This window comes from Grammomys surdaster, unplaced genomic scaffold (genome assembly GCF_004785775.1).
Source record: "Grammomys surdaster isolate TR1022 unplaced genomic scaffold, NIH_TR_1.0 208, whole genome shotgun sequence".
In the NCBI taxonomy this organism is placed as follows: Eukaryota; Metazoa; Chordata; class Mammalia; order Rodentia; family Muridae; genus Grammomys; species Grammomys surdaster.
The window spans coordinates 343,118-367,688 of record NW_021604653.1 but is presented as its reverse complement, the minus strand read 5'-3'; the positions used below and the strand labels follow the sequence as shown (position 1 = coordinate 367,688).

Genomic DNA, 24,571 nt, shown 5'->3' with positions numbered 1-24,571 from the left:
TTCTTTCTTTCTTTCTTTCTTTCTTTCTTTCTTTTTTTGGTTTTTTTGAGACAGGGTTTCTCTGTGTAGTTCTAGCTGTCCTGGAACTCACTCTGTAGACCAGGCTGGCTTCGAACTCAGAAATCCGCCTGTCACTGCCTCCCAAGTGCTGGGATTAAAGGCGTGCGCCACCACTGCCCGGCTCTGTGCTTCTTTCACATGACCCACAGCTCTCAAACTTGGATCTGCAGTCAGCTTCACATTCCTTCTTCCAGTTGTAGTGGAACTGCATGGGTGTTCTAGGACTGGGCTCTGAAATGACCCTCTTGGAGACCTACTCTTCTGTTCTTCCTGTTGAGGGTGAAGGACCCTCAGGTCCACACCATGCACTCACTCCCCAGGCAGCCCTTCTTCATTTTGTCTTCTTTTTGAGACAGGGTCTCTCTCTCTCTCACTGAATCTGGAACTTAGGATTTTGGCTAGACTGAATGGCCAGCAAGTCCTCAGGATTTGCCTGTCTTCACCCTCTGGTTGGGGTTACAAGTGTTTGCCATTGTGCCCAGCTTTTATGTCTGTGTTGGGAAATCCAAACTAAGGTCCTTATGTGGGCACAGCAAGCACACTGCTTACTGAGCTAGCTATCATTTCATCTCTACTCCATTTTAAAAGACGCAGTCTTCTGTAGGCCAGATCTATGAGTGTATTTGTATTTCAAACACATTTAATAAGAAATGAAATAAATATAGACTTGTAAATAACTAGAAGACCCTTTCCTCTTTTTTTTTTTTTTTTTTTTTTTTTTTTTCGGAGACGGGCTCTTACTGTGAGTTTCTGGCTGGGTCGGTACTGACTTTTTATAGCCCACAGTGGCAATGAACTTACGGCAGTCCTGCCTCAGCTCCCAAATGCTAAGGGTTAGCTAAAAGCCACCACACCCATATATCAGTAACCATCTAGCTTAGAAACATTTTTTAGTGTACTCCTTCCAAAGAGAACCAAAATAGTATTCTATATGCTTTATTTTGTTCCAGCTCTTTGGCTATAATTTTGAGAATAATTGCTGGGTTAGAGATAATACTGGAATTGCTGTTTTACATAGTCAGCTTTTGGTAGTTATGTACCACTTAGAACTCTTAATGTGCAATGAAAGAGCTACATCTGAACCACAGCAAAGCGGAGGTAAGAGAAAAGCCTTTGGTTTCCAGACAACAGTACCACTGCCTAGTTTTTAATCTGCTACTGACAAGTTTCCATTCTTCTCCTTTTCCCCAAGGCTACTCTGTTAATAAGTTTCAAACCTTTGCCAAGATAGAACCTTGGTGTGTATCCCAGTGACAGAGTATATATACTTAGCATATGTGATTTAATCCTAATTGCCCAGTTCCAAGGTGTCAAAGTCACTAATGATCTTAAGAAGTCCAAGGGCCAGATTCTTACATTGTAATTCTCATTGCTAATAAGGTGTTTGGTGATGTTCTGTTGCCAGATTTTTTAAAATGTGTATAAAAATATTAACATTCCTTAGTAGGCTGGAGTCTGTATAAACTCAGCATTTTCTCTTCTAAGAGGGAGAGGCCAGCAGGAATTATGAGCCAGATACAATGCTTGGCATTTTTATCTTGTATTTAATTTTTTTAAAAAGGATATATTTATTTATGTATTTTTATGTGTATGGATAATTTGTATCTGCACACCAGAAGATGGAATCAGCCAGTTGTGAGCTGCCATGAGGGTGCTTGCATGAACTTGCGACATTCAGAAGAGCAATGAGTGCTATTAACCACTGAGCCATCTCTCCAGCCCTGCTTAATTCCGTTTAATTTTTGTGATAATATGAATGTTGTTGCATTTCTCAGAAAATGTAAGACTCAGGAAGGCTGATGTTACATGGTTACCAGTTGATCAAGTTTGCCTTCATATATTAGTCAAACTCCAGTTTCCTGGTTCTTCTCACCCAGAGTGTTACTCACCAACTTTTAATTAGAACTTCTGAACTATCAGTTTGCTAATTATTTTTAATGTATCAATTTATGAGAATGCATGTAAAGTTTGAAGCTCTAAAAAGTATGCATTTTGTAGTGTAAAACTAATCACATGATCTTTATTTTTGTAAGACACTTTTTCTGCTTTCCTCTCATGGAGAGACCATTCATACTGGAAAAGAGGTTTTTTCCTGAATTTCAATATTTCACCTATGGTCCACAGAGAAGTTTACTACTAATAATGGCAAATTTGGTAATTTGTTAATCAGAAATTTTTGACCCCAAAACTGATGAGTATAAGTTGATGATTAAATTTCTTAGTACTTAGATAATTGTTCCTTTTAGATTTTATTAATCATACTCTTAGAAAAAGATGAAAAGTACAGAATTATTTCTCTCTTGAGTAGTAGTTGAGAAATATTTCATAAGAGTAAAATTTAGACTGGATGGCTCAACTTGAAACAGTGGATGCTCAGAAGTGTGGCTCTGTACTTAAACACTCTCATTCTCAACAAGTGTAAAATTTAGACTGGATGGCTCGACTTGAAACAGTGGATGCTCAGAAGTGTGGCTCTGTACTTAAACACTCTCATTCTCAGAAGTCTTGCTGCATGTGCTAGTTCATGCCTAACTTGCTGTCTGCAGTCACAGGCACCTCAGAACTCACCTTCTGAAAGGTTTAACAGAACTAGGCAAGATCTCACTGAATGGTCCTAGCTAGATTGGAATTCACTGTAGTGCTTTATGTACTTTTTGCCAAATCAAGGAATATGTTTTCCCTTTATTTAGATATAGATGCCCTTGTAGGAGGAGAAGTCGGGGGCCTGGAGTTCGGCAAGTTGCCGTTCGGTGCCTGTGAAGATCCTATCAGGTGAGAATTTCAGCCTTTCACTTAAATTACAGGATTATTTTGCTTTTAAAGTTTATATTGAAGTTTGTTTTATGACACTGTAGGGTGTTGGAGTAATGTTGGGAATAACTACACTTGCTCTCTTTAGTTTATAACATCACATGAGAACTCCCCAAATTAATACTCTTTTTAAGGTTTGACAAGCTTTGGGACTGGGGTTGTAGCTTACGGGTGGAGTGGCTGCATAGCATGGGTTCAGTCCCAGCACAAAGAGTCTGTGGCTTGTGGGCCAGATATGGCCAGTGTCTGTTTCTATGTGGCTCATAATAGTTTATATATTTTAAAAGTATGTATAAAAATACACACAGAAGAAGGTAGCAGATTGTCCATGGCTCCCAAAACCAAAATATTTGCTCTTTGGCTTTTGTTTGACAAGTTTTCCAGCTCATTGCTATAATAGGATTTTGTTTCAAAGTTGAGAAAATTCATCTACTATGAAGTTCAGCACTTCAAAGTGACTAGTTTGGTGGTTTTTATTATAGGTTTATGCAGACATTATCACTGTATAAATCTAAAACATTTTAAATGCCTCGGAGAGACGCTGTTCCTTTAAAATTTATATTATTTGTGTGTGATTGTTCATGTCTTTCAAACTCCTTAAATTCTGTTGTAAAGTTCATGATCTTTCTTCTAAGTTGTGTCCTGGGGTTTATCTATGTAATTCTTATTAGGAAACATTTCTGTTGGACTAGGATTTCACGGGAAAAAAACCCTGTCTTGGCCATTTTGTTTTTATTTTTGTGATGTTACCTGGGCATGTAGACTTCTTTCTTTTGTTGTGTGTTTGGTGTGAGGATCTGGCCTGCTTTAGACTGGGCCAGTGCTGAGCGGTGTGACTGGAGCTAGGTGGGTAGAGCTGGTGCATAAGCTGTTTAACTGGTCCAGGCAAAGATGGCTCCTGAACCAGGATTCTGGGGCTAGGCCTATGTGTCTGAAGTGAAGGATGGGATGGGAGAGTGAAGGAGCAATTCACCAGGCCAGAGTGGCTCACACACAAAGCAGGCTCTAGGGCTTTGAGTTTGTAGCTTGATCTGTGGATGTTGAGATGGCAGCAGGTGGAGGGAAGAGTAGGAAAGGAAAAAAAGCCACTTAGCCTGCCATGGCTACTAGTGAACAAGCTGGTTTGGGGCCAGGTATGGAGGTAGGCCTGGGTGTGGAGATGGGGGAGGGGTAATTGAAAGGCATCTGTGTTACAAGCAGTTTTAAAAAGAAATTCTTTCTAATATGCCTTTATGTGGTTATGCTTTATGCTTATGATATATCACATTCTGTTTATCCATTCAGTTAATGGATATTTTACTTATATTTTTTGTTATATTTTATTATATTTATTATATATTTATTATAATTTATTATAATATATAATTTATATATTATATTATTTATTTATATATATTTATTATATTTATTATATTATATTTTGTAACATATAGTAATGTTACATTACTATATAATGTAACATTTTATATCTATAAGACAATTTCATATGGCTATGCTTTTCTTTTTTAAACTAGTTCCTTTTAGTTTATTATACATAGCACTACTTTTTAAATGTTCAAGTTTATTAGCACATATTAATTATATATAATGGGTTTATAGATTTATGTATGATGATTTCCTTTTTTCCTAGTTAGTACCTTAGTTAGGGTTTTATTGCTGTGAAGAGATACCATGACTATGGCAACTTTTATAAAGGAAAACATTTAATTGGAGCTGGCTTATAGTTTAGAGGTTTAGCTATTATCATCAGGGTGGGAAACATGATGGTGTGCAGGCAGACATGATGCTGGAGAGATATTTAAGAGTTCTACATCTGGATCAGCAGGCAGCAGGAAGAGAGAGTGACACTAGGCCTGACCTGAGTGTCTTAATCCTCAAAGCCCACCAAATACTTCTTCTAACAAGGCCACACCCACTCCCAACAAGGGCACAGTAATGTCATTCCCTCTGAGCCAATGAGGGACATTTTGATTCAAACCACCACAGTACCCCTTTCACTACTTCTTCCTTGTCTTTTCTTTTGGTGACTGTGAGTTGCTTACAGGAGCATAGGTATGGATGTAGATGGATTATTTACAAGAGTATGAGCAACTCACCAGGGGCTATGCCAGTGAAGAAAGTGTCTCCCTCCCCTAGCAACCATTATACACACCACTTTACATCCATTGCTTTCTCAGGATACATTTCTAGAAATAGAATTACAGAATCAGAGGACATATGTGCAGAATTAAACCTTCTGAGTGTATTTTACAGGTTGAATTTTTTGTTTTTAATTTTAGTGAACTCCATTTAGCAACAACGTGGCCTCATTTGACAGAGGGGATCATTGTAGATAATGATGTTTATTCGTAAGTATGTTAAGAATTTCATTCCTATAAATTAACCAACAGGCGCTTAGTACAAAGTTTTATTTTTTGAAAAAGAATTTTATATTTGTTTGTGTATATTTGTGATGAGTTCTTAAGATGCCACTTTGGGAAGGTGATCCTTATTTCAGGGGAGTAGACTATTTAAATCTTACGATTGTAACATAGTGGTCTCTCTACCCTTTAGTGTGTAATTCTCTTGAAGTCTTCTTAGTGTCTAAATCACTGTAGGGGTGGGAGTGTAGCTCATTGGTAGAGTATTCGCCCAGTGTGTGGAAGTCCCTAAGCTTGACACCCTCCTCCTACAAAATTATTTAATGAAATGCTTTTAAGAAGTAGTGAGCGGCAGGCTGGTGAGATGGCTCAGCAGTTAAGAGCACTGACTGCTGTTCCAGAGGTCCTGAGTTCAATTCCCAGCAACCACATGGTGGCTCACAACCATCTGTAATGGGATCTGACGCCCTCTTCTGGTGTGTCTGAAGACAGCTGCAGTGTACTCATATATACATAAAATAAATAAATAATTCTAAAAAGAAAAAAGAAGTAGTGAGCGGACTGGAGACATGGCTCAGTGGTTAAGGGCATTAGCTGCTCTTCAGAGGACCTGCCTTCAGTTCTCAGTACCTAAAGGGCAGCTCACGACTTGTCTGTAAGCTTGGAGTATACTGAAAGAAAAGGCATTAGATCCTTCTTATTCTGGGTGTGGAACGGTGCGAAGCAGACACTGTGTCTTTTCACAGTTAAAGGACACTCACTGTATTTATGGATGGTAAAAGTTACAACATGCATGTCCTCACTTAGGGTATTTAGTGCAAATAAGGAAATAAATTAGACATAGTTTTAAAAAGCCTTTTAAACCTTAATGTAGATGTTTTAAAAGTTAACATTTATTTATCAGTTTGCTTTATTCTTTTAGTGTCTTATGCCTTTTGTGATGTTGTGTGTCATGGTACATGTGTGGAAAACAGAGAGTAACTGTGGGCTGTTTCCTCCTACCGTATGGGTCCTTCCTGGAGATTGACATCAGGTTTGGTGGCAAGTACCTTTACCTGCCATCTTGCTGGTCATTAAAAAAAAATTACACTCATTGAATAGATCCTCTATAGTATTCTTTAAGAAGCAGAATGCTTTTGGTTTCTTCCAAGGTTTATAGTCTCTGTTTTCATTAACAGTGATATTAAATTAAAAACAGGTTGTTTAAAGTGATTATATAGGGGCTGGAAAAAATAAACTATCTAAAAAAAGATAATTGTGCATACTTGTTTCTTATTTTTTATTGTATTCTTTAAAAATATATCTGTCTCACTTGGTTTTTGGTGCATATCTTATGATTTTTATATTTTTAAATTTTGTTTTGATCTTAGTAGACCATTGATTAGAGATGTGTGCCACTCAACCTAGCTTTCATTCCATTGCATTGTAGACATGTTTATTAGCCATAATTACTGTCTTACTCTATTGTAGTGATTTGGATCCTGTTCAGGCTCCCCATTGGTCGGTTAGAGTTCGAAAAGCTGACAATCCCCAGTGTTTACTAGGTAAGGCACTCTCTGTTCCTTTTCTGAACATTTCCACATTGGAATGCTGAATACATTTCACCTATTCAAAATATTGTTTTACATCTGTATGATCTCCTCAGTTAGTGTGTTATAGAAAAGTATTTACCAAGTATAGTGAGTCTTTTATTAACAGCAATAGCAGGATTTCTTCCCTTTAATGAATCTATACTTCAGCATTCTCTGTAATGTTCTCACATCTTCTTTTGCTTTTCTCATGTTACTATGTCATGTTTTCCTGGCACAGTCTGCATCTTCAGTTGAGCCCTTTGTCTTAGTTAGGGTTTGGTTGCTGAGATTAAAGACATGTGCGTCTCTTTCCTTTTTTCAGGCTTATCTCTCCAGGTCTTCTGAAACCCATAGCCTTTCCTTATTTCCCTTCTTACATTTAGTACACATGAAGATGTTTTCTCCATTTCTTCTATTTAGTCATACGTACCTTTACTTTGTATCACCTGACATTACATTCAACTGATTGTTATTAAAATAAAATTTACTTACTAATGACAGTGATGTTTCTTCAAAGTGTTTTTTAATTCTATTTTTAAAAAAGATTTATTTATATTATTGATATGAGTATACTGCAGCTGTCTTCAGACACACCAGAAGAAGGCATCACATCCCATTACAGATGGTTGTGAGCCAACATGTGGTTGCTGGGAATTGAACCTCTGGAAGAGCAGTTAGTGCTCTTAGCTGCTGTTTTTAAATCTAATTTTTTAAAATTCTTTCAGAGTATTATACTTTTTTGTTTAGCTCTTTAAAAAAAAAAGATTTATTTGTTTATTTCACGTATGTGAGTACACTGTAGCTGTCTTCAAATACACCACAAAAGGGCATCAGATCCCATTGTAGATAGTTGTGAGCCACCATGTGATTGCTGCTGGGAATTGAACTCAGGACCTCTGGAAGAACAGTCAGTGCTCTTAACCTCTGAGCCATCTCTCCAGACCCCTTTGTTTAGCTCTTAATCATTCATTATGTGTTGTTCATGTCAGTTAGCACTTGGCCTGTATGGTACCTGATAGTGGAGAAAATGTTCTGCCTTTGGTGAATTTGTCAGAGACCTTAGAGAGACAGCATTGTCAGTAATGAGTATTGAACAAACCCACATCCTAAGCTCTTGAAGTAGTAACCTTGTCAGTGAAACAGATACGTTGGTACATACCTCACAGGATGTTAGGGTGATGAAGCAAGTAACCATGTGTATACATGTCACACTTACCAATGTCCTGTTGATAGAAAGTACAGTGTGTGTGTTGTATAATAATTGATGTATTACATTGGCAAATTTGCCTACTAGATGACCTTCCAATACCTTATTTTTCTTCATTTGATCTTATGGTTTTTGTAAGAACTTGAGAAGCATTCTAATATTAAGCTACTGTTTCATGATCTCACTCCACCTCTTTATATAGTTTTAATGACAAATCTGGAAAAGAAATAAAGAAATATTGGTAAATTCTAAGACTTAAATGTATACTTTTTATTGTATTTTGGTACTGAAAATTCTTGTTAAACTTATTAAATTTATTGGTGCAAACATACCCCCCCCTTTTTTTGGAGTCACTCTCTTTATATTGTCCAGGCTGGTCTTCAATTTATTGTGTAAGTTGAGGGTGACCTTGAATCCCCATCTTTTCTCTTCTAGCTCCAAAGTGCACCTGCTCTCCTACTGCTATAGCCCTAACAAACCGACTGCCACTCACCATGTGGTGTAAGAACTGCTAGCCATGGTTGCTATAGGGTTTTTTCCATGTACGATAAAGCTGGATTATCACTTACATAGCATGAAAGTATGTATGTTAATGTTCATGCAGTTAGATCTTCCACAAAGTTTTGGTCTTTCTGATTTGTAAATAGTTGTCACTGGTACACCTTTTTACTATTAAATTCAAATATTGTTATTATCAGTCTAGTGAATTTTGCCACAAATTTCTTCTTTTATATTAACTTCAAAGTAGCTTTTGTAGTATTCATCTCTGCTGAGCATCTAGACTCTCTTTCTTTCTTTCTTTCTTTCTCTCTTTCTTTCTTTCTTTTTTTTTTTTTGAGACAGAGCTTCTCTGTGTAGCCCTGGCCTTTTTGAAACTCACTTGGTAAATCAGGCTGGCCTCGAACTCCCAAGTGCTGAGATTAAAGGTGTGCACTAGCACTGCCGGGCTTCCCAACCTTATCTTACCTTACAGCTTTTGTTAATAGACACGTGCCTTTGTTGGACTGATTTCTTAGACTTAAATGTCAAAAATTAATAACTCTTTTTCTTTGTAGGTGATTTTGTTACTGAGTTTTTAAAAATTTGCCGTCGAAAGGAATCAACTGATGAAATTCTTGGACGATCCACATTTGAGGAGGAAGGAAGAGGTAACCTACTTTTCCTTTTACATTTTCTCCAAAACCTTGGCAACTTTTGCTCTTTGGCATATATTCTGACAACTTTTTAATGACTTTGAATTGAGTTGGAGAAATATGTGTAGATGGCACTTGCTGGCCTTTCTTTTTAGGCTGTACTCAAAGCTTAAGCAGCAAATGCATTCAATCACTTCTTCCCAATAACAACAAAAAATAGTAAGGTATTCGGAAAAGCAGAGTTTTAGATAATATTCATATTTGAGGTCTCCAGAGGAAAAATAATTTGTGTGATATCTCTGGCATCCATGTTTCATGTAAAGATGAACACCTGAGTCAGAACTTTATAATTTTAAAATTCTGAGAACATTTAATACTTTTGTAAAGAAGAACCCAAACATGTAAATGTCATCAGCTTACTGACCACTTTTCCTTCCGCTTTTGATGTAATTTACATTCATTTCTACTTTATAGAAGTTGCTGATATAACTCACGCTTTGTCAAAGCTGACCGAACCAGCACCAGTTCCAATTCATAAATTATCAGTTTCAAATATGGTACACACTGCAAAGAAGAAAATACGGAAGCACAGAGGAGAAGAGTCACCATTGAACAACGATGTTCTCAATACCATTCTCTTGGTAAGTAGCTGCCTCACTTTTATGTGTATCTGGATAAGCACATGATAATTATATATTCCATTTCTTCTTTATGGCAAGCACTGGATTAGGAGCATAAAGTATAATCAAAGTTCCACATTCAGAGATGGGTTAGTGAGAAGACAAGGCATAGTGTTACAGTCCTAGGTTGCAAATTAGTAACAGGACAAGGGGGTAGTGAGAGGAGAGCAGAAAGTGTGTGTGTGTGGTTGTGTGACTGTGTGCAGTAACATGCACAGTGGAACACAGGATGCTCCCTAAAGAGGATGCTGTGTGCTATGTAAGGTTTTGCTATGCAGTGCTAGGGATCAAACCCAGGGTCTTCTCCATGCCTGTGTGTTTGTTGAGTGCTTCCCCGAGAGTGATCAGGGTAAGGATGGGCAGGTAGCTAGAAACATGCATGACGTAGCACTGCACTTTTGTCATAACACCACTTGAAACAGATCAGCTTGTGACAGGAATTGAACTTTTAAAATGTTCTTATGACATTAGCCTACAAAAATCTGTACAGTAAGGACTAGAGAGGGCAAAGAAGAATGTTAAGGTGAATCCCAGATATAGTATAATTGGAATGGGTGTAACCTGGGAGCCATATGGCAGGGTGAATTCTGACTTCCTGCATGATGTTGAACAAGCCACTGCAGGTTTTCATCTCACAAATGAAGCTGGTACTCCTGTGGTACATTCCTTTAATCCCAGCACTTGGAAGACAGAGGCAGGCAGATCTCTGTCAACATAGAGAGTTCTAGGACAGCTAGAAATGCATAATAAAGAGCTCTTATCTCAAAAAGAACAGGAAAATATGAAGCTGAGATTGGTGAGATTGTTGTAAAATTAAAGGGCCATATGAGGTACTACCTGGCATGTAATACGCCTTTATTAAATGATTGTAATTGCAGTTTTAATATAGTCTTCAGGGAAACCCTTCAAAAATAGTGTAATAAAGGAAGGGAACGCTGTCTCTGGACCTGATGCTGACCAGTGTCTTGCCATTTTTCTGATCAAGTCTTTTAGATCTTTAGCATTTCTAGGGGCTGTTTTCCACCGTGCCTTCAGTATTTCATACATGGAAACCAGTGGATGATCTTATCACTGATTCTCAGGAATACAGAGGTGTGTTAGATTGTTTATTATAGTTTTGACTCTATTTAAAGGGATTCACACTTTGTTAAATACAGGCAGGATTTACTAGCATTTGGTGAGTATTGAGTATGTGAGATAGATTTTTGCTTCTGTATTGTTTACCTCACAGAATCAAATGGTTTTTTGAATGAAAAATTTCTGAATTGCTGAAAATATTTTCCTTTTTATGACAATATAAAATCAGCTGGACATCACAATAAGAATATTCTCATAATTTTAACAGCAAATCCACTGGAAAGTCAGACAGTGTTTTCTATAGGTTATAAAAACCAACACACTAGTCTGATGTAGTAGCTTATATTCTTAGTCCCATCCCAGCACCTGGGGTGTGAGCAGATGGATCTCTGTGAGTGCTGTGCCATCCTGGTCTACTATTGAGTTCCATGTTAGCCAGAGCTTTATAGTGAGAACTGCCTTTCAAGAGAGAAAGGCAAGTATGACATGTGGTAATCCCTCCCATAGTTCTTGTTCCCAGATGCTGCCTCTGAGAAGCCGTTAGAGGGAACTACTTCAATAGACAATAACAATCCTGCAGCAGAGGCTGGAGACTATGTAAGTTGGAGTTCGACATTAAAATGTTGTAAATGCAATTTATGTCTAGGGGTTTGCTGAATGTCTAGAGATACCTAAGTATCTCTGCATTTAGAAATCCATCTGGAAAACTGAGTGGCATTCACAAGCACTCAGATGATGACCTGCTTAGAACATCTGCATAGATAGCTGTTTTGTACAGCAAGCGCTTCTTGGGAGATAGAAACTAATAGCATAAGGATCCTATGCATAGCTGTTGGGGCCCTCTGATTTGAGAGCACTTGTCAAATCCTTAAGTTTGTCCTGCAGCAGATTCTCATGGGTTCATTATGACGTAAGATTCTTCTTATGTACTCTTTAAGTATACACACTTGCTGTTAACAGGTTTTGCTTTGTTTTTCTTTTGTTAAATTTAGACTCTCTACAATCAGTTCAAGTCTGCGCCCTCTGACAGTTTAACATACAAACTGGCTTTGTGTCTTTGTATGATCAACTTCTACCATGGAGGGCTGAAGGGCGTGGCGCATCTCTGGCAAGAGTTTGTTCTTGAAATGCGTTTCAGATGGGAAAACAACTTTCTGATTCCAGGGTAATAATTTAATTTCCAATTGTTTAGATGGGTTTTGTTGTTTTTTTTAAATCACCAAATATCTGACTTCTTTCAGGAATTCTTTGTAAGAATATGGATGCAGCTTGACTCAGGTGTTGAGTGCAGTACATTCCTAATAGAAGAGGAGGCCTGAGAACCTAAATGTCAGCATAAGAGTGCTTCAGTTGTGCTGCGTGTCTGCAAAGCTTTTTCCTAGAATCTCTTATTGTTTCGTTTACGGTGGTGTACTGGGGCATGAACCCAGGGCCTCAAATATGCCAGGCAAATGCTCTGTCACTGAGCTAACATCTGCATACCTCAAGATCCATAACATAGAAACTCTTTATGTTGGGCATGGTGGCAAATCACTCGGGGGCAAGAGGCAGAGGCAGGCAGATCTCGTGTGCTCTGCATAGCAAGTTCCAGGCCAGCCAGAACTACATGGTTAAACCCTGTGTCAGCAAACAAGCAAACAAGAGAGTCATAGAGACTGTATTAGTAATTAGGTATGGTAATACATCACAAAATGCTTTCAGTTATGCTGATATGTAGGTGTAGAAAAAAGATTGGAGAGAAACATAGTCAAGCTTTCCCAGGTATAAAAGTACATTTTTTTGTTTTAATTTGTTTCTTCTTTGTATTTCTTAAATCATCTGTGCATATACTTTATTATTTGAAGGAAAATACCTTTAAAGTACACTGTACTAAACATAATCTAGAATCTTTTTTTTTAAAGACTTATTTATTTATTTATTTTATATGAATAAACTATAGCTGTCTCAGCTACACCAGAAGAGGGCATCAGATCCTATTACAGATGGTTGTGAGCCACCGTGTGGTTGCCGGGAATTGAACTCAGGACCTCTGGAAGAGCAGTCAGTGCTCTTAGCCACTGAGCCCCAATCTAGAATCTCTTAATATTGATATTTGATTGTGTAGATTCTTAACTGTGCATACATGCCAATACTGCTAGGCTAGTGCCTGTCTGCCCTGCTAAGGAGAGGATGGTATGACTAGTTTAATGGCCACTAACCTGAAAGTGTTTTGTGTTAGGACATTTGCCAGTCTCTGTTTATCTGGAGTCTCTCTTGGCTGTTACTGTTGGCTGTTACTTATTGTCATGCAGACGGACACTGAGTGGAGGAATTTAGTGATTTAGAACCAAAGGGAGTCCAGGATCTCACTGGCAACATAGGAGTGGAGAGAGGCCTTGTATAATGAGAATCCACTTACATACAACTGAAAGGTGAATGGACAGATGAGTTTAGTTTGTGTGATATGCAAAGTACTGTATACTAGTTACTTCCTGTGGTAAGTTTAGACTCAAGTTTCTAACTAGCTTGGAAGCTGTTATGACTTTGCCCTTATATTTCACATTTTTTTATATTAGATGTTGATTGTGAGATAGGATAAAATAAATTTGAACTTGTAATCATGTGTACCCTTCTGGAACCTAGCTTTCTTAAGTATGGAAATCTAGTTTTGGTTTCTTAACAATATAGTTAAATTTGTCAATGTATACGTAGGCTTATCTGATGCAATTTTACTAAAACTAAGCTATCTTTTCCTTATTTGGTAGACTAGCAAGTGGACCACCAGATCTAAGATGCTGTTTACTACATCAGAAGCTACAGGTAATGATTTTCCATAGCACATGCACGAACACATTTACATAATTTACATATATATGCAAAACTTGCAGCTTAATCTAACACTTAAAGTGTAGGAATGACTTATATAGGCTATTTTCCTTGTGTTGCATATGGATTGCTTATAATCCCTGTAAATTGTTTTGGGAAAGAGTAGAAATACTGAAGCATTTGATACATATTGCTTTTCTCTAATTCAACCATAGATGTTATTTCTGTTTTTTTTTCAGATGTTAAATTGTTGTATTGAAAGGAAGAAAGCACGTGATGAAGGGAAAAAGATGAGCCCCTCAGATAGTATGACTAATGCATATCCAGGGGATGCTGGGAAAGCTGGAGGCCAGCTAGGCCTGGACCATCTCAGAGACACAGAGAAGGACAAGGGAGAAGTAGGGAAGTCCTGGGACTCCTGGAGCGATAGCGAAGAAGAGTTTTTTGAATGCCTCAGTGATACTGAAGACCTTAAAGGAAACGGGCAGGAGAGTGGTAAGAAAGGAGGTCCCAAGGAGCCGGTGAACTTAAAGCCAGAAGGACGCCTGCACCAGCACGGGAAACTCACACTGCTGCATAATGGAGAGCCTCTCTACATTCCAGTGACCCAGGCAGGTGCACCAAGGCTTGCAGACTCTGCTGCCTTTGTTGTTGATTAGCTTCTTCCTAGGAGGAGATGATTGCTTTTGTTTGGTGAGATAGTTTAAAGTCTTTGTTTAGGTTTAGAGCTTTCAGATCTGCCAGTCTGAAATTGCCTAGTGTTTTGAAGCCTTAGTAGATAGTACAGACTTTATATAAGGTGGTTTATTAATTCTTTGAGAATTCTATACAATGTGTTTTGATCATACTTAGCCTCACCTTCTCCTCATGACTTCTCTTAAAGTCTATACCTCCCCAACCTTCCCTAACTTTGTGCCCTCCTTTTTTTAATTTTTTTTTAAAATAGCCCATCTACTCCAATTTTTTTGCCTATATATACTCCTTGGTTATGGGGCCCTCCCCTGCAGCATGGTTGGCCTACCAGAACCCACACCCTTAAAGAAAACTAAGTCTCTCCTACCTGAAAGCCATCATTTTTCCGTGACTCCTCAGCCACATGTCAGGGTTCATGAGCCCCTTCCATTCCATGTTGGGATGTTGACTGGCTTGATCTTCTGCAGGCAGCTACAGCTGCTGTGAATCTACAAGTGCAGTGGCCGTGTCGTGTCCACAAGATGCTGTGTGCCCCTCCTCCACAGTGGACCCTGAGCCTTGTGGAATTACTGGTTCTTAAACTATATTTTCATGGGTATAGATGAAATGCTTGGAGTACTCCAAATACAGAATGGAAAAAGCAAAAATAATCTTTCAGTTAGGGCTGTTTTTATTTCTTTAATCATGTTTTAAAGCCATTTTAGACCATTAGAACAGCAACTCAGAGTCTAGGGAAGAACAATTCATTTTTGGTGGTTGGTTTTGCATAAGTGATACGTGAATACTTATTATGTTTAAAAAAAAAAGCAGGCTCCTGCTCACTGGTCCAGCTCTTATCTTCAGAAGTAACTATTATTACTAGTTTGAGTTATGTTTTTTACACTTGTTCCTTTGTATTTATGTGTGCATATTGATACTTATGATTTGGTTTCATTTCTGAATGTGTGCACTGATATGCAGCTTGTTTATCCTGTCAGTAGGATCACCCCATGCCATTAAATGTACATCTGTGTCATTTATAATTGCTGCATATTATTCTAACATGTCAAAGTCCTACAGCTTATTTACTTATTCCTGTCAATCACTATGTGTGTCATTTGCAAGGTTTTGCTATTTTAAATAGTCTGTATCATGAGTCCCTGCTATCATTTACATAAGAAAAATGGCATCACTAGGTAAGTGGATCAATGTTATGAAGTTTCCCTTTAAACAGGTTACACCATTCTCATCGGTGGTAAATTAAGGGTAAAGAAATAGTAATTCTCACACTCTTTCCCCTTTTCATAGATATAGATGGAATGCTTAGTATGTGTTGACATACTATAGCCATGGCAGTTTAGCAAGAAATTACAATAAGGTTCTAGCACTGAAATTACTTACATTTTATGTCACTTTCATAAACTATGTTTCTAGTCCATATCATTGTCAGTGGAGTAGGATCTTTTATTTTTTTATTGTTTTTAAGTAAATGCTTCCTATGAAACCTTGGCTGGTCTGAAAGTCACTTAACTCACTTTGTAGATAAAGTTGTGTCAAACTATTACAGATCTGCTTGCTCTCTTGCTTCCCTAGTGTTGGAATTAAAGGTATGCACTACCTACCATGCCTGGTTATGTCCCTGACTTTGGATGAACCTAAGCATCTGTCAGTGTTCACTGGGCATGATTTCCTGTAGATTGACTGGTTTATATATCTTGAAATGTTTTAGTAGCTCTTACTAAACTAAGTGTTAAGTCTCTAAGTGTATAAATATGTAAGTATGAACTAAATGTATAAGGTATAAGTATGACCTAAGTATATAAGTCTCTAAGTGGTTGATAGGATGTGTATCCTCACCAGTAATGCATGTGATTATTTTATGTAATTCCCTTCACTTGATGTATCATGGGTTCACATACAATAATAAAATGAATAATAAATGGAGATATTTGTAGTATATGTTCATAAACAGTATTGTCCTGATTAGTGTTTGTCAGTGTGAGACAAACAAGAGACACCTAGGAAGAGGAAACCTCACTGGAGGAGTTGCCTCTGTCAGATTAGCCTGTAGGCAAGTCCATCGGCCATTTTCTTAATGATTGATGTCAGGAAGCCCACTGGATGGCGCTGTCTCTAGGCAGGTTGTATAAAGAAACAGGCTGAGCAAGGCATGGAGAGCAAGCAGCAGATAACCTCCCTGAGTATCTGCTCTGACTTCCCTCAGCAATGGTTTTGACTTGAGTCTTACAAGATAAAATAAACCCTTTCCTCAAGTTGGTTTTGTTTAGCATTGCCATGGCAACAGAAACCTAACTAGGACAGCCAGGGTTGGTGCTGAATTCACTGTGAAGGTGAGGATGATCGTAAACTCTTAGTCCTTTAGCCTTCACCTTTCAAGTGCCATCATTCCCAGCTATAGTATGTGTTTATATGGGTAATTCCTTTCAGCATAGTTTTATTTTGGATTCATGTTATTTTGGGTCATTCATGTATGTTTATTATTTAGCAATTTTTCTATTCCCTCCCTTCCATCCTGTGACGTCACAGCTATAGGTCAATAAAAATTAGCTCCTTACTATCAGGAGTTAGAGCCTCTGCTCTGAAGTATAGTGCTCCAATAGAAACTCGTGGAACTCGTTTGTGACATTTTGCATTTTTTTACATTTTTCAAATGTGTATGCTATGGCTGCATAAGCAGAAACAACATTTTATCCTATGTTTATGGTCCGACTGTGTCTCTAAAGAGCCACTGGTGACTTTTGTTCTTCTGTGCGTTACAGGAACCAGCACCCATGACAGAAGATCTGCTGGAAGAGCAGTCTGAGGTCTTAGCAAAATTAGGGACATCTGCTGAGGGGGCGCACCTCCGAGCACGCATGCAGAGTGCCTGTCTCCTCTCCGATATGGAGTCTTTTAAGGTAGGTCATGCTTCCAGAGCACTGGTCTGTCTTCAGCTGTTCTGGGATGAAACTGTGAACAACACTACAAAGTGACATGAAGGCTGCATCTTTTTTAAGTGTTTGAATTTATTACTTGTTACAAAATGCTACTTCCAACCCCCAAAGGACATGTCAGGTTCACTTCTTAGGTTTGAAAAAGAAAGTCAACCTGCTTTCCAATGTTGAGAATTGAATATTCTGTGTGTTAGGGATGTTGTTTTCTTTTGTGTGTGCTCAGCTAGTTTAAGGCTTTGGGAACTTTAGGGATTTAAATGTGGATTATTTTATGCAACAAACATATGTGCCACATACAATAAGTAGGTAGAGAGAAATACAGTATTTATTTAGTCTATCAAGCTTGTGAGAGAAGATTTCTGTATAACTAACTAGTCTTCAAGAGATGCAAGGTCAGAGGGAAGTGGCTGATCTGTTGAGCAGGTATGGGAACTTTCTCAGAAAAGTCAGTATTTTGGAAGAGTGGGTATTTGCTGCCTGGAGGGGTTACTGTGGCCTTGGATAAAGGCTTGGGTATACAACAACCCACATTCAGGGAACAGTGGCATCTGAGTGTCCTTAACCCTAAGATACTATGAACCAGTATCTGAAACTTTAAAATTTTATCTGTGTGAGTATTTTGCCTGCATGCATATCTATGTATCATGTGGGTGCTGGGAATTGAACCTGTGTCCTCTGGAAGAGCAAGTGGTGCTCTTAACTGCTGAGCAAACTCTGCAACCCCCAATATCTGACACTTTAAAGTCCTAACCTAACACTATGAGTAGAAAATTCCGCCAGGCAGTGGTGGCGCACGCCTTTAATCTCAGCACTTGGGAAGCAGAGGCAGGCGGATTTCTGAGTTTGAGGCCAGCCTGGTCTACAGAGTGAGTTCCAGGACAGCCAGGGGTACACAGAGAAACCCTGTCTTGAAAAACCAAAAAAAAAAAAAAAAGAAAGAAAGAAAGAAAGAAAGAAAGAAAGAAAGAAAGAAAGAAAGAAAGAAAATTCCACACTATGAGACTGTTTCATATGCCATGAAAAGTAATTGAATTTCAGGTTTTGACTTGAGTCAAAGCTCAGTTTGTGTATTTGAAAATTCAGAAATCTAAAAAAATTCAAAACCCTTCTACCTGTACCATGTATTTTGGAAAGTGTATTCAACCTGAGTGTGACAGACAATTCAGAAGGGAGACCACTGTCTTTGCTCTCTGCATGTGAACTTGTGACACTTCTTCGAGACCTGAGCTTCTTTATACCCACTGTAGCCTCCGGCTTCCCAGTTTATGGCCCTTCTTAGTCCATATGCATCTCCACAGAGTGGCCTGAGTCTGATCTTTTTCTCTTTAAACACAAGCCCTGCATGATTACTTTTCCTGCTTCCTCCTCTACCTACTAGGAGGTAAGTAATCACAGGAAGCCTTTTATCTCTGCCTATCTCCCAGTCAGACCTGTCAAATGATGCTGAAATGTGTGACTTACTCTGCTGTGCAGTAGTAAAACAGTTGACTTGGTGGATAACGAGAAGCCAAAGGCTCTGTGGAGAAAAACCTAAAAAAAGGGGTCAGCCAGTGTGGATGACCTCCACTGTAGTTCTCCTTCTGCCGCCAGCTGCCTTCCTAGTCAGTGTGTGTGTACCACAGCAGTCTCTGCAGACGTGCACAGAAGAGACTACAAACAGTGCTGTTCTTTTAACATTGTGCTAGCAGAACTGCTGCTCATTACATTTCTTTGGACTAAACTGGGCATCTACAAATTTATAATAACTTTTTTTTTTTCTAAAGATTTATTTATTCAGCTGGGCAGTGGTGGCGCACGCCTTTAATCCCAGCACTTCGGAGGCAGAGGCAGGCGGATTTCTGAGTTCGAGGCCAGCCTGGTCTACAGAGTGAGTTCCAGGACAGCCATGGATTCACAGAGAAACCCTGTCTCGAAAAAAAAAAAAAAAAGATTTATTTATTTTATATATGTGTGACACTGTCACTGTCTTCAGACACACCAGAAGAGGGCATCAGGTCCCATTACGGATGGTTATAAGCCACCATGTAGTTGCTGGGAATTGAACTCAGGACCTCTGGAAGAGCAGTCAGTGCTCTTAACAGCTGAGCCATTTCTCCAGCCCTTATAATAACTTTTTAAACCAGAAATTAGAGGCACATGCATAAGGTGGCTCTTAGGAATACAGCTATGTGGGATAGATGCTTTTAAAGGTAAGTAGTTACTCTAAAAATATGAGTGGCCTTTCTCTATCGGTAGGAACAATTTACTATTAGAACTGCTTAGAGATTCCAGAGTGGGGCATGGATGTGTGCCTAAGGCACCCATACATCATTAGGGCTTATTCTGGGCCACCCCTTAGAATAAATCCTTTAACAGTAAAAAGAGAATAAGCCATGGCTGAGGTATCTGTCCTGCCTGGTATGTTACTAAGAACTTGGGGCAGGGGAGGGCTCTAGTACAAAGTCTTCACTAGTCTATAACATAGGAGCTGAATATTGCTTTCTGTCAAGCCTTTACAAATCAGATGGTGTGCTGCGTGGGTAGAATCCAGACCTTTGTGCATAAATCCTAGTCACTGTCGCAAACCATGACACAGCCTTAGAAGAATGGATCCTATGGGGCTGGAGAGATGGCTTAGCAGTTAAGAGCACTGGCTGTTCTTCTAGAGGACCCACGTTCAATTCCTAGCACTCAGGAAAAACAAAACAACAAAAACAAAAATGGGTTCTACAGTTAGCGAAGAGCTTCCTTCTGGTTCCTTAGGCTCCCTGGGGTTAAGAATGGTGACAGTAAGCCCCGTGAGTTTAGCTGTCACATTTGAAACAAACTATTCTCACCAACAGTGCTATATGCCCACCCTTAGTACTCTGCTAATAATACTGAGTATTTGAAGAAAGAACTCCCTGTCTCTCCACAAGCAGTGTGAGGCCGCTTTATCTTCTAGGTTTGAAAGTAGAATTGTTGAAAAGTTTTTGGCATACGTTATTATTAATTCTAAGTAGTTGTGCAGTAACATTAAGTTTGCTTTTAGATACCTGAACAGTGGGATTTCAGTTCTTTAATAGCACAGAAGTAGTTTAGATGGAGGTGTTTTGTATGAAGCCTTAGAGTTTGCTTACTGAATAGAACATGTGTGAGGGAGGCTAGCTGATATTTATACTAGTGTTGTTATTGCCTAACCACAGAGAATATAGTTTCTGTCACCTTGTTATTCTGGTTGTACTGTGCACTATGTAATTCTCTATACTTTATTTATTTACTACTTTGTTCAGTACTGAGTAGTTAATACTACAAAGTTTGTACAAACTCATCAGATAAAAATGATGGGTTTTTGTTTTTTGTTTTTCCTGTAAAATTGAGAAATAATTTTAGTGCTTTAACACCTCCTATTTTAAATGTGATGTTCAAACTTTAACTGTGAATATAATTTTGCACTAGGCTTGTCTGAAAATGCTGATTTTTGTTTTGTTTGTGTTAGGCAGCTAATCCAGGCTGCATTCTGGAGGATTTTGTGAGGTGGTACTCACCAAGGGACTACATTGAGGAGGAGGTGACTGATGAGAAGGGCAATGTGGTCCTAAAGGGGGAGCTGAGTGCCCGTATGAAGATCCCCAGCAACATGTGGGTAGAAGCCTGGGAAACTGCTAAGCCTGTTCCAGCGAGACGCCAGAGGAGATTGTTTGATGATACCCGAGAGGCTGAAAAGGTACTAGGAATTACAAGTAAATCTTAGATATGAGAATTTGTTCTTACTTAACAAGCAAAACATTGACATTTAGTAAACTTTTTGTACCTGATATTACATTTAAGATTTTTAGAGCTAGTTGTCAAGACAGCCATGGTTTACACAGAACATTTGCATTATACTGTCTTATACTTTATATCAGAAGTGTTAAAAATGACCATGTCCTTAGAGTTCCACCAAAGTGTTTACTAGAGAAATAATGAGAGAAACAGGGATCTGTGTACACGAATGTTGTTCAACGTCTTCAGTGAAAAGGGAGAAAACCAAACTTTGTAAGAAAATACTTGAAGTTCTAGAGAATAGTGGCCCTGCCTGGTTCCTGACTGCCCCTCACATCACTCCACTGAGTAAAGTCCATGCCTCCAGCATTTTATAGAGATCTTCAGATTAACAGTGAGTAGAGAAACGAGGCAGATTTCAGTGGTGCTCCCAGTGCTGCAAGTTTGTGGATGTGGGAGGTGGGGGCAAGAATCCTGAAAGTCTTCAGAAGGGACAGAGGAGCCACCTCAGCATAGCACTAACAGGAGCACTGGGAAGACTCTGTCATTGTTAGATGCTGTATAATGATTCTTCAGGACCCCAGAGGCCAGGGCAGTCTAAGAAGATTATGTGGTCTTGTTGCCTCTTAGCGCCTCAGTTATAGGAACACCAGAGGCCAAGGCGTTCTTTCACACATCTATTAGATTCTGCTGGCTATATAAAAAGTACTGAATATCAACCAAGTACATAATACTTGGTAATACTCCTGGACAGCTGTGACAGGCTGCATTTGCTATACTTAACTATAAGCCAATCATGCTATCCTGGCAGCAGCCTCAGATGTCTGTTGTTCACCATGTCTTTTGATTGATCAAGAGGCTATATCCAGCGACTGACATAGCAGTTCGGTTTGTCTTATGTAGTCTTTCATGTTCATACATAATGAAATCAATGGTGAATTTCTCAGTTACATCTTTCAGTAATGCACGGCTTTCTATAGAGAAGAGATGATTACCCTTTAGGGACAGAAAAAGGATGAGAAAGAAGTCAATAAGAGGGGAAGATTAAGTACTCTACAGAGATGAAAGACAGTGGTCCACCTCCCCACTGCTTGCTTTCCATTACAGAAACTGTAGAAGGTGGTGGTTTCCACTTGTGATGCTGCCAAAATAGAGAAGAGCAGCACACACACATATAAAACTACTTTTAAAAGCAGAAATGCAACATTAGTATTGTAAGCACTACATATAGCTTTGTTTTGCCGGGCGGTGGTGGCGCACGCCATTAATCCCAGCACTTGGGAGGCAGAGGCAGGCGGATTTCTGAGTTCGAGGCCAGCCTGGTCTACAGAGTGAGTTCCAGGACAGCCAGGGCTACACAGAGAAACCCTGTCTCGAAAAACCAAAAAAGAAAAAAAAAAGAGCTTTGTTTTACTGAAGCATCACAGTGTTTTGATGACAGTATCATCATCAAGGCTTATAGGTCCAGAGCCACACATTCTCTTTACAGGCATTGTAAAAAGGAAAAGAAGAAGGGGGAAGGGAAGGAAAAGTTCATATGGCACCAGCAGAGGGAAGAGACACTACTAGGAGGGAGAGTCCTCTCTACCCTAGACTGGAGCCGTGGCAGCAAGACTTACTGAGCCTCTGGTGAGCCTCACTCTGGAGTCACAAGGATTACAGAACTTCATGCTGAAACCTGGCCAGTCAGATGTCTCTTGATTGTAGAAAAGGACCTCTGCATCAGAACCTCACAGTACTAATGTGAAATGTAATCAGAGGCAATCTGCAAAGCCATTAGACAGGTTTCAAGTGGTATGCCAACATCCATGGAGTGACAGCTCAGAGCTAGGGCTCATTGTCACCCAGACTACTGTATGAATGCACAGAGGTCTGAATGCACAGAGGTCTGACCAGCATCAGTGACCTGAACTTGACCTCAAAAGATTACAAGTGCAGCAATCCCTCAAGACCTATTCAAAGGTGAGTCCAGCATCTGTGAACTGGTCTGAGAAGGCTTGCCCAGGGATATGACAAGCATTGTGGAGCTCAGGAAGAATGCCAAAAGAAGTCAGCCATCTGAGAAAAAGAAAAAGAAAAAAAAAAAAGAAGTCAGCCATCTGTAACTCCAGTTCCAGAAGGTCTGATACTTCTCTGGCCTCCAGGCACTCATGTGATGTACACAGGCATGTGCAGGTAAGACACTCATACACACAAAATAAAAAAATCTTTAAGAAGAAAAATAAAGCCAGAGGTTACAAAGTCCTGAATGAATTCCAAGACAACAGGTAAACAGGTAAACGAAATAGGAAGACAACAAGAAGATAGGAGACTGGAAATCAAGCAAGCAGAGAACACTGCTAGAAATGAAAATTCAGCAAGAAGGTAAACATTTGAGATGTATGGGATACTGTGGGAAGACCAGATCTATGAATTACTGCCTTTTTATGCTAAAGGCACAGAAAACATTTTCATTAAAATTATCATTGAAGAAATTCCCCCAAATCTAGGTGCCCATCTATGATTAGGGGTCATTTAGAATTTTAAGCAGACAATACTGAAGAAAAACATTCTGTATTGTATTATAGTCAAAACAGTAAATGTACAGAACAAAGAAGGTATATTGAAAGCTGCAGAAGAGAAAGATGGAGAGATGCATGTAAACGCAGGCCATAAGAATAATAGCTAACCTCTCAGCAGACAGCTCAAAGGACAGGATGAATTGAAATGATGAATCTGAAGCCGTGAAAGATGCCTGACTGCTGCCAACCCTGACTACTGAACCCCACCCCAATCTTGCATAACTGAAGGAGAAATTGAAATTCCACATGATAGAGTCAGAAGTCAGGAGGGATAGACTTGGTGGGTCTTGGGATGAGCTGCAAGAAAGCAATGGTGGGTGGATGAGATAAAACAAATTGTATATATGTAAACCATTTCCAAAGACTATTTTTAAAAATCAGTTTGACAGAATTCATGGCCCTTACACTAGCTCTGTAGAAGATACTTGAAGGATTCATTTTTATTGAAGACATAGAAACACACCCATAAACCACACTTTGGTGATATGATAGAGAAGGTGCTGGAGAACTGGATATCCACATGCACTACAGCGAAGCTAGGTGCTTGACTTTCACTGTGTATTAAAAACCATCTCTAAATGGATCAGAGAGCTGAAACTCCAAAGCCATTAGAAAGGTTAGGGGAAACACTTCAGGATACATAGGCACAGGTCAGGACTTTCTGAAAAGAACTCCAGTCCCTCAGGAAATAACGCCAACAGTTAATGATTGAGACCTCATGAGCTTGACAAGCTTCAGAAGATCTTCATGTCTCAGAGAAGATTTATAACTTATTATAACTAATTTATAATGTGTATACAAAGAATGCACAAAACTGAACAGTATGTCAAACTACCCAATCAGAAAATGGGCAATAACAGTTCTCTATATAGCAACTAGTAGAAATTTTATATATCTATATATCTATCTATATCTATCTATCTATCTATCTATCTATCTATCTATCTATCTATCTAT

General features: G+C 38.9%; 1 protein-coding gene across 1 annotated transcript in view; it reads left to right on the top strand.

Moving 5' to 3' along the window:
- The window catches only part of Rab3gap1 (RAB3 GTPase activating protein catalytic subunit 1), a 65,881-nt gene that overhangs the window by 33,859 nt on the left and 7,451 nt on the right, over nucleotides 1-24,571 (top strand). The window contains exons 9-19 of the mRNA XM_028771472.1: nucleotides 2,751-2,832; nucleotides 5,151-5,219; nucleotides 6,702-6,775; nucleotides 9,065-9,157; nucleotides 9,617-9,783; nucleotides 11,407-11,496; nucleotides 11,892-12,064; nucleotides 13,644-13,698; nucleotides 13,944-14,315; nucleotides 17,157-17,294; nucleotides 20,788-21,015. Of these exons, the coding sequence (XP_028627305.1) occupies nucleotides 2,751-2,832; nucleotides 5,151-5,219; nucleotides 6,702-6,775; nucleotides 9,065-9,157; nucleotides 9,617-9,783; nucleotides 11,407-11,496; nucleotides 11,892-12,064; nucleotides 13,644-13,698; nucleotides 13,944-14,315; nucleotides 17,157-17,294; nucleotides 20,788-21,015 (1,541 nt within the window). The remainder of the gene's footprint in view (nucleotides 1-2,750; nucleotides 2,833-5,150; nucleotides 5,220-6,701; nucleotides 6,776-9,064; nucleotides 9,158-9,616; nucleotides 9,784-11,406; nucleotides 11,497-11,891; nucleotides 12,065-13,643; nucleotides 13,699-13,943; nucleotides 14,316-17,156; nucleotides 17,295-20,787; nucleotides 21,016-24,571) is intronic.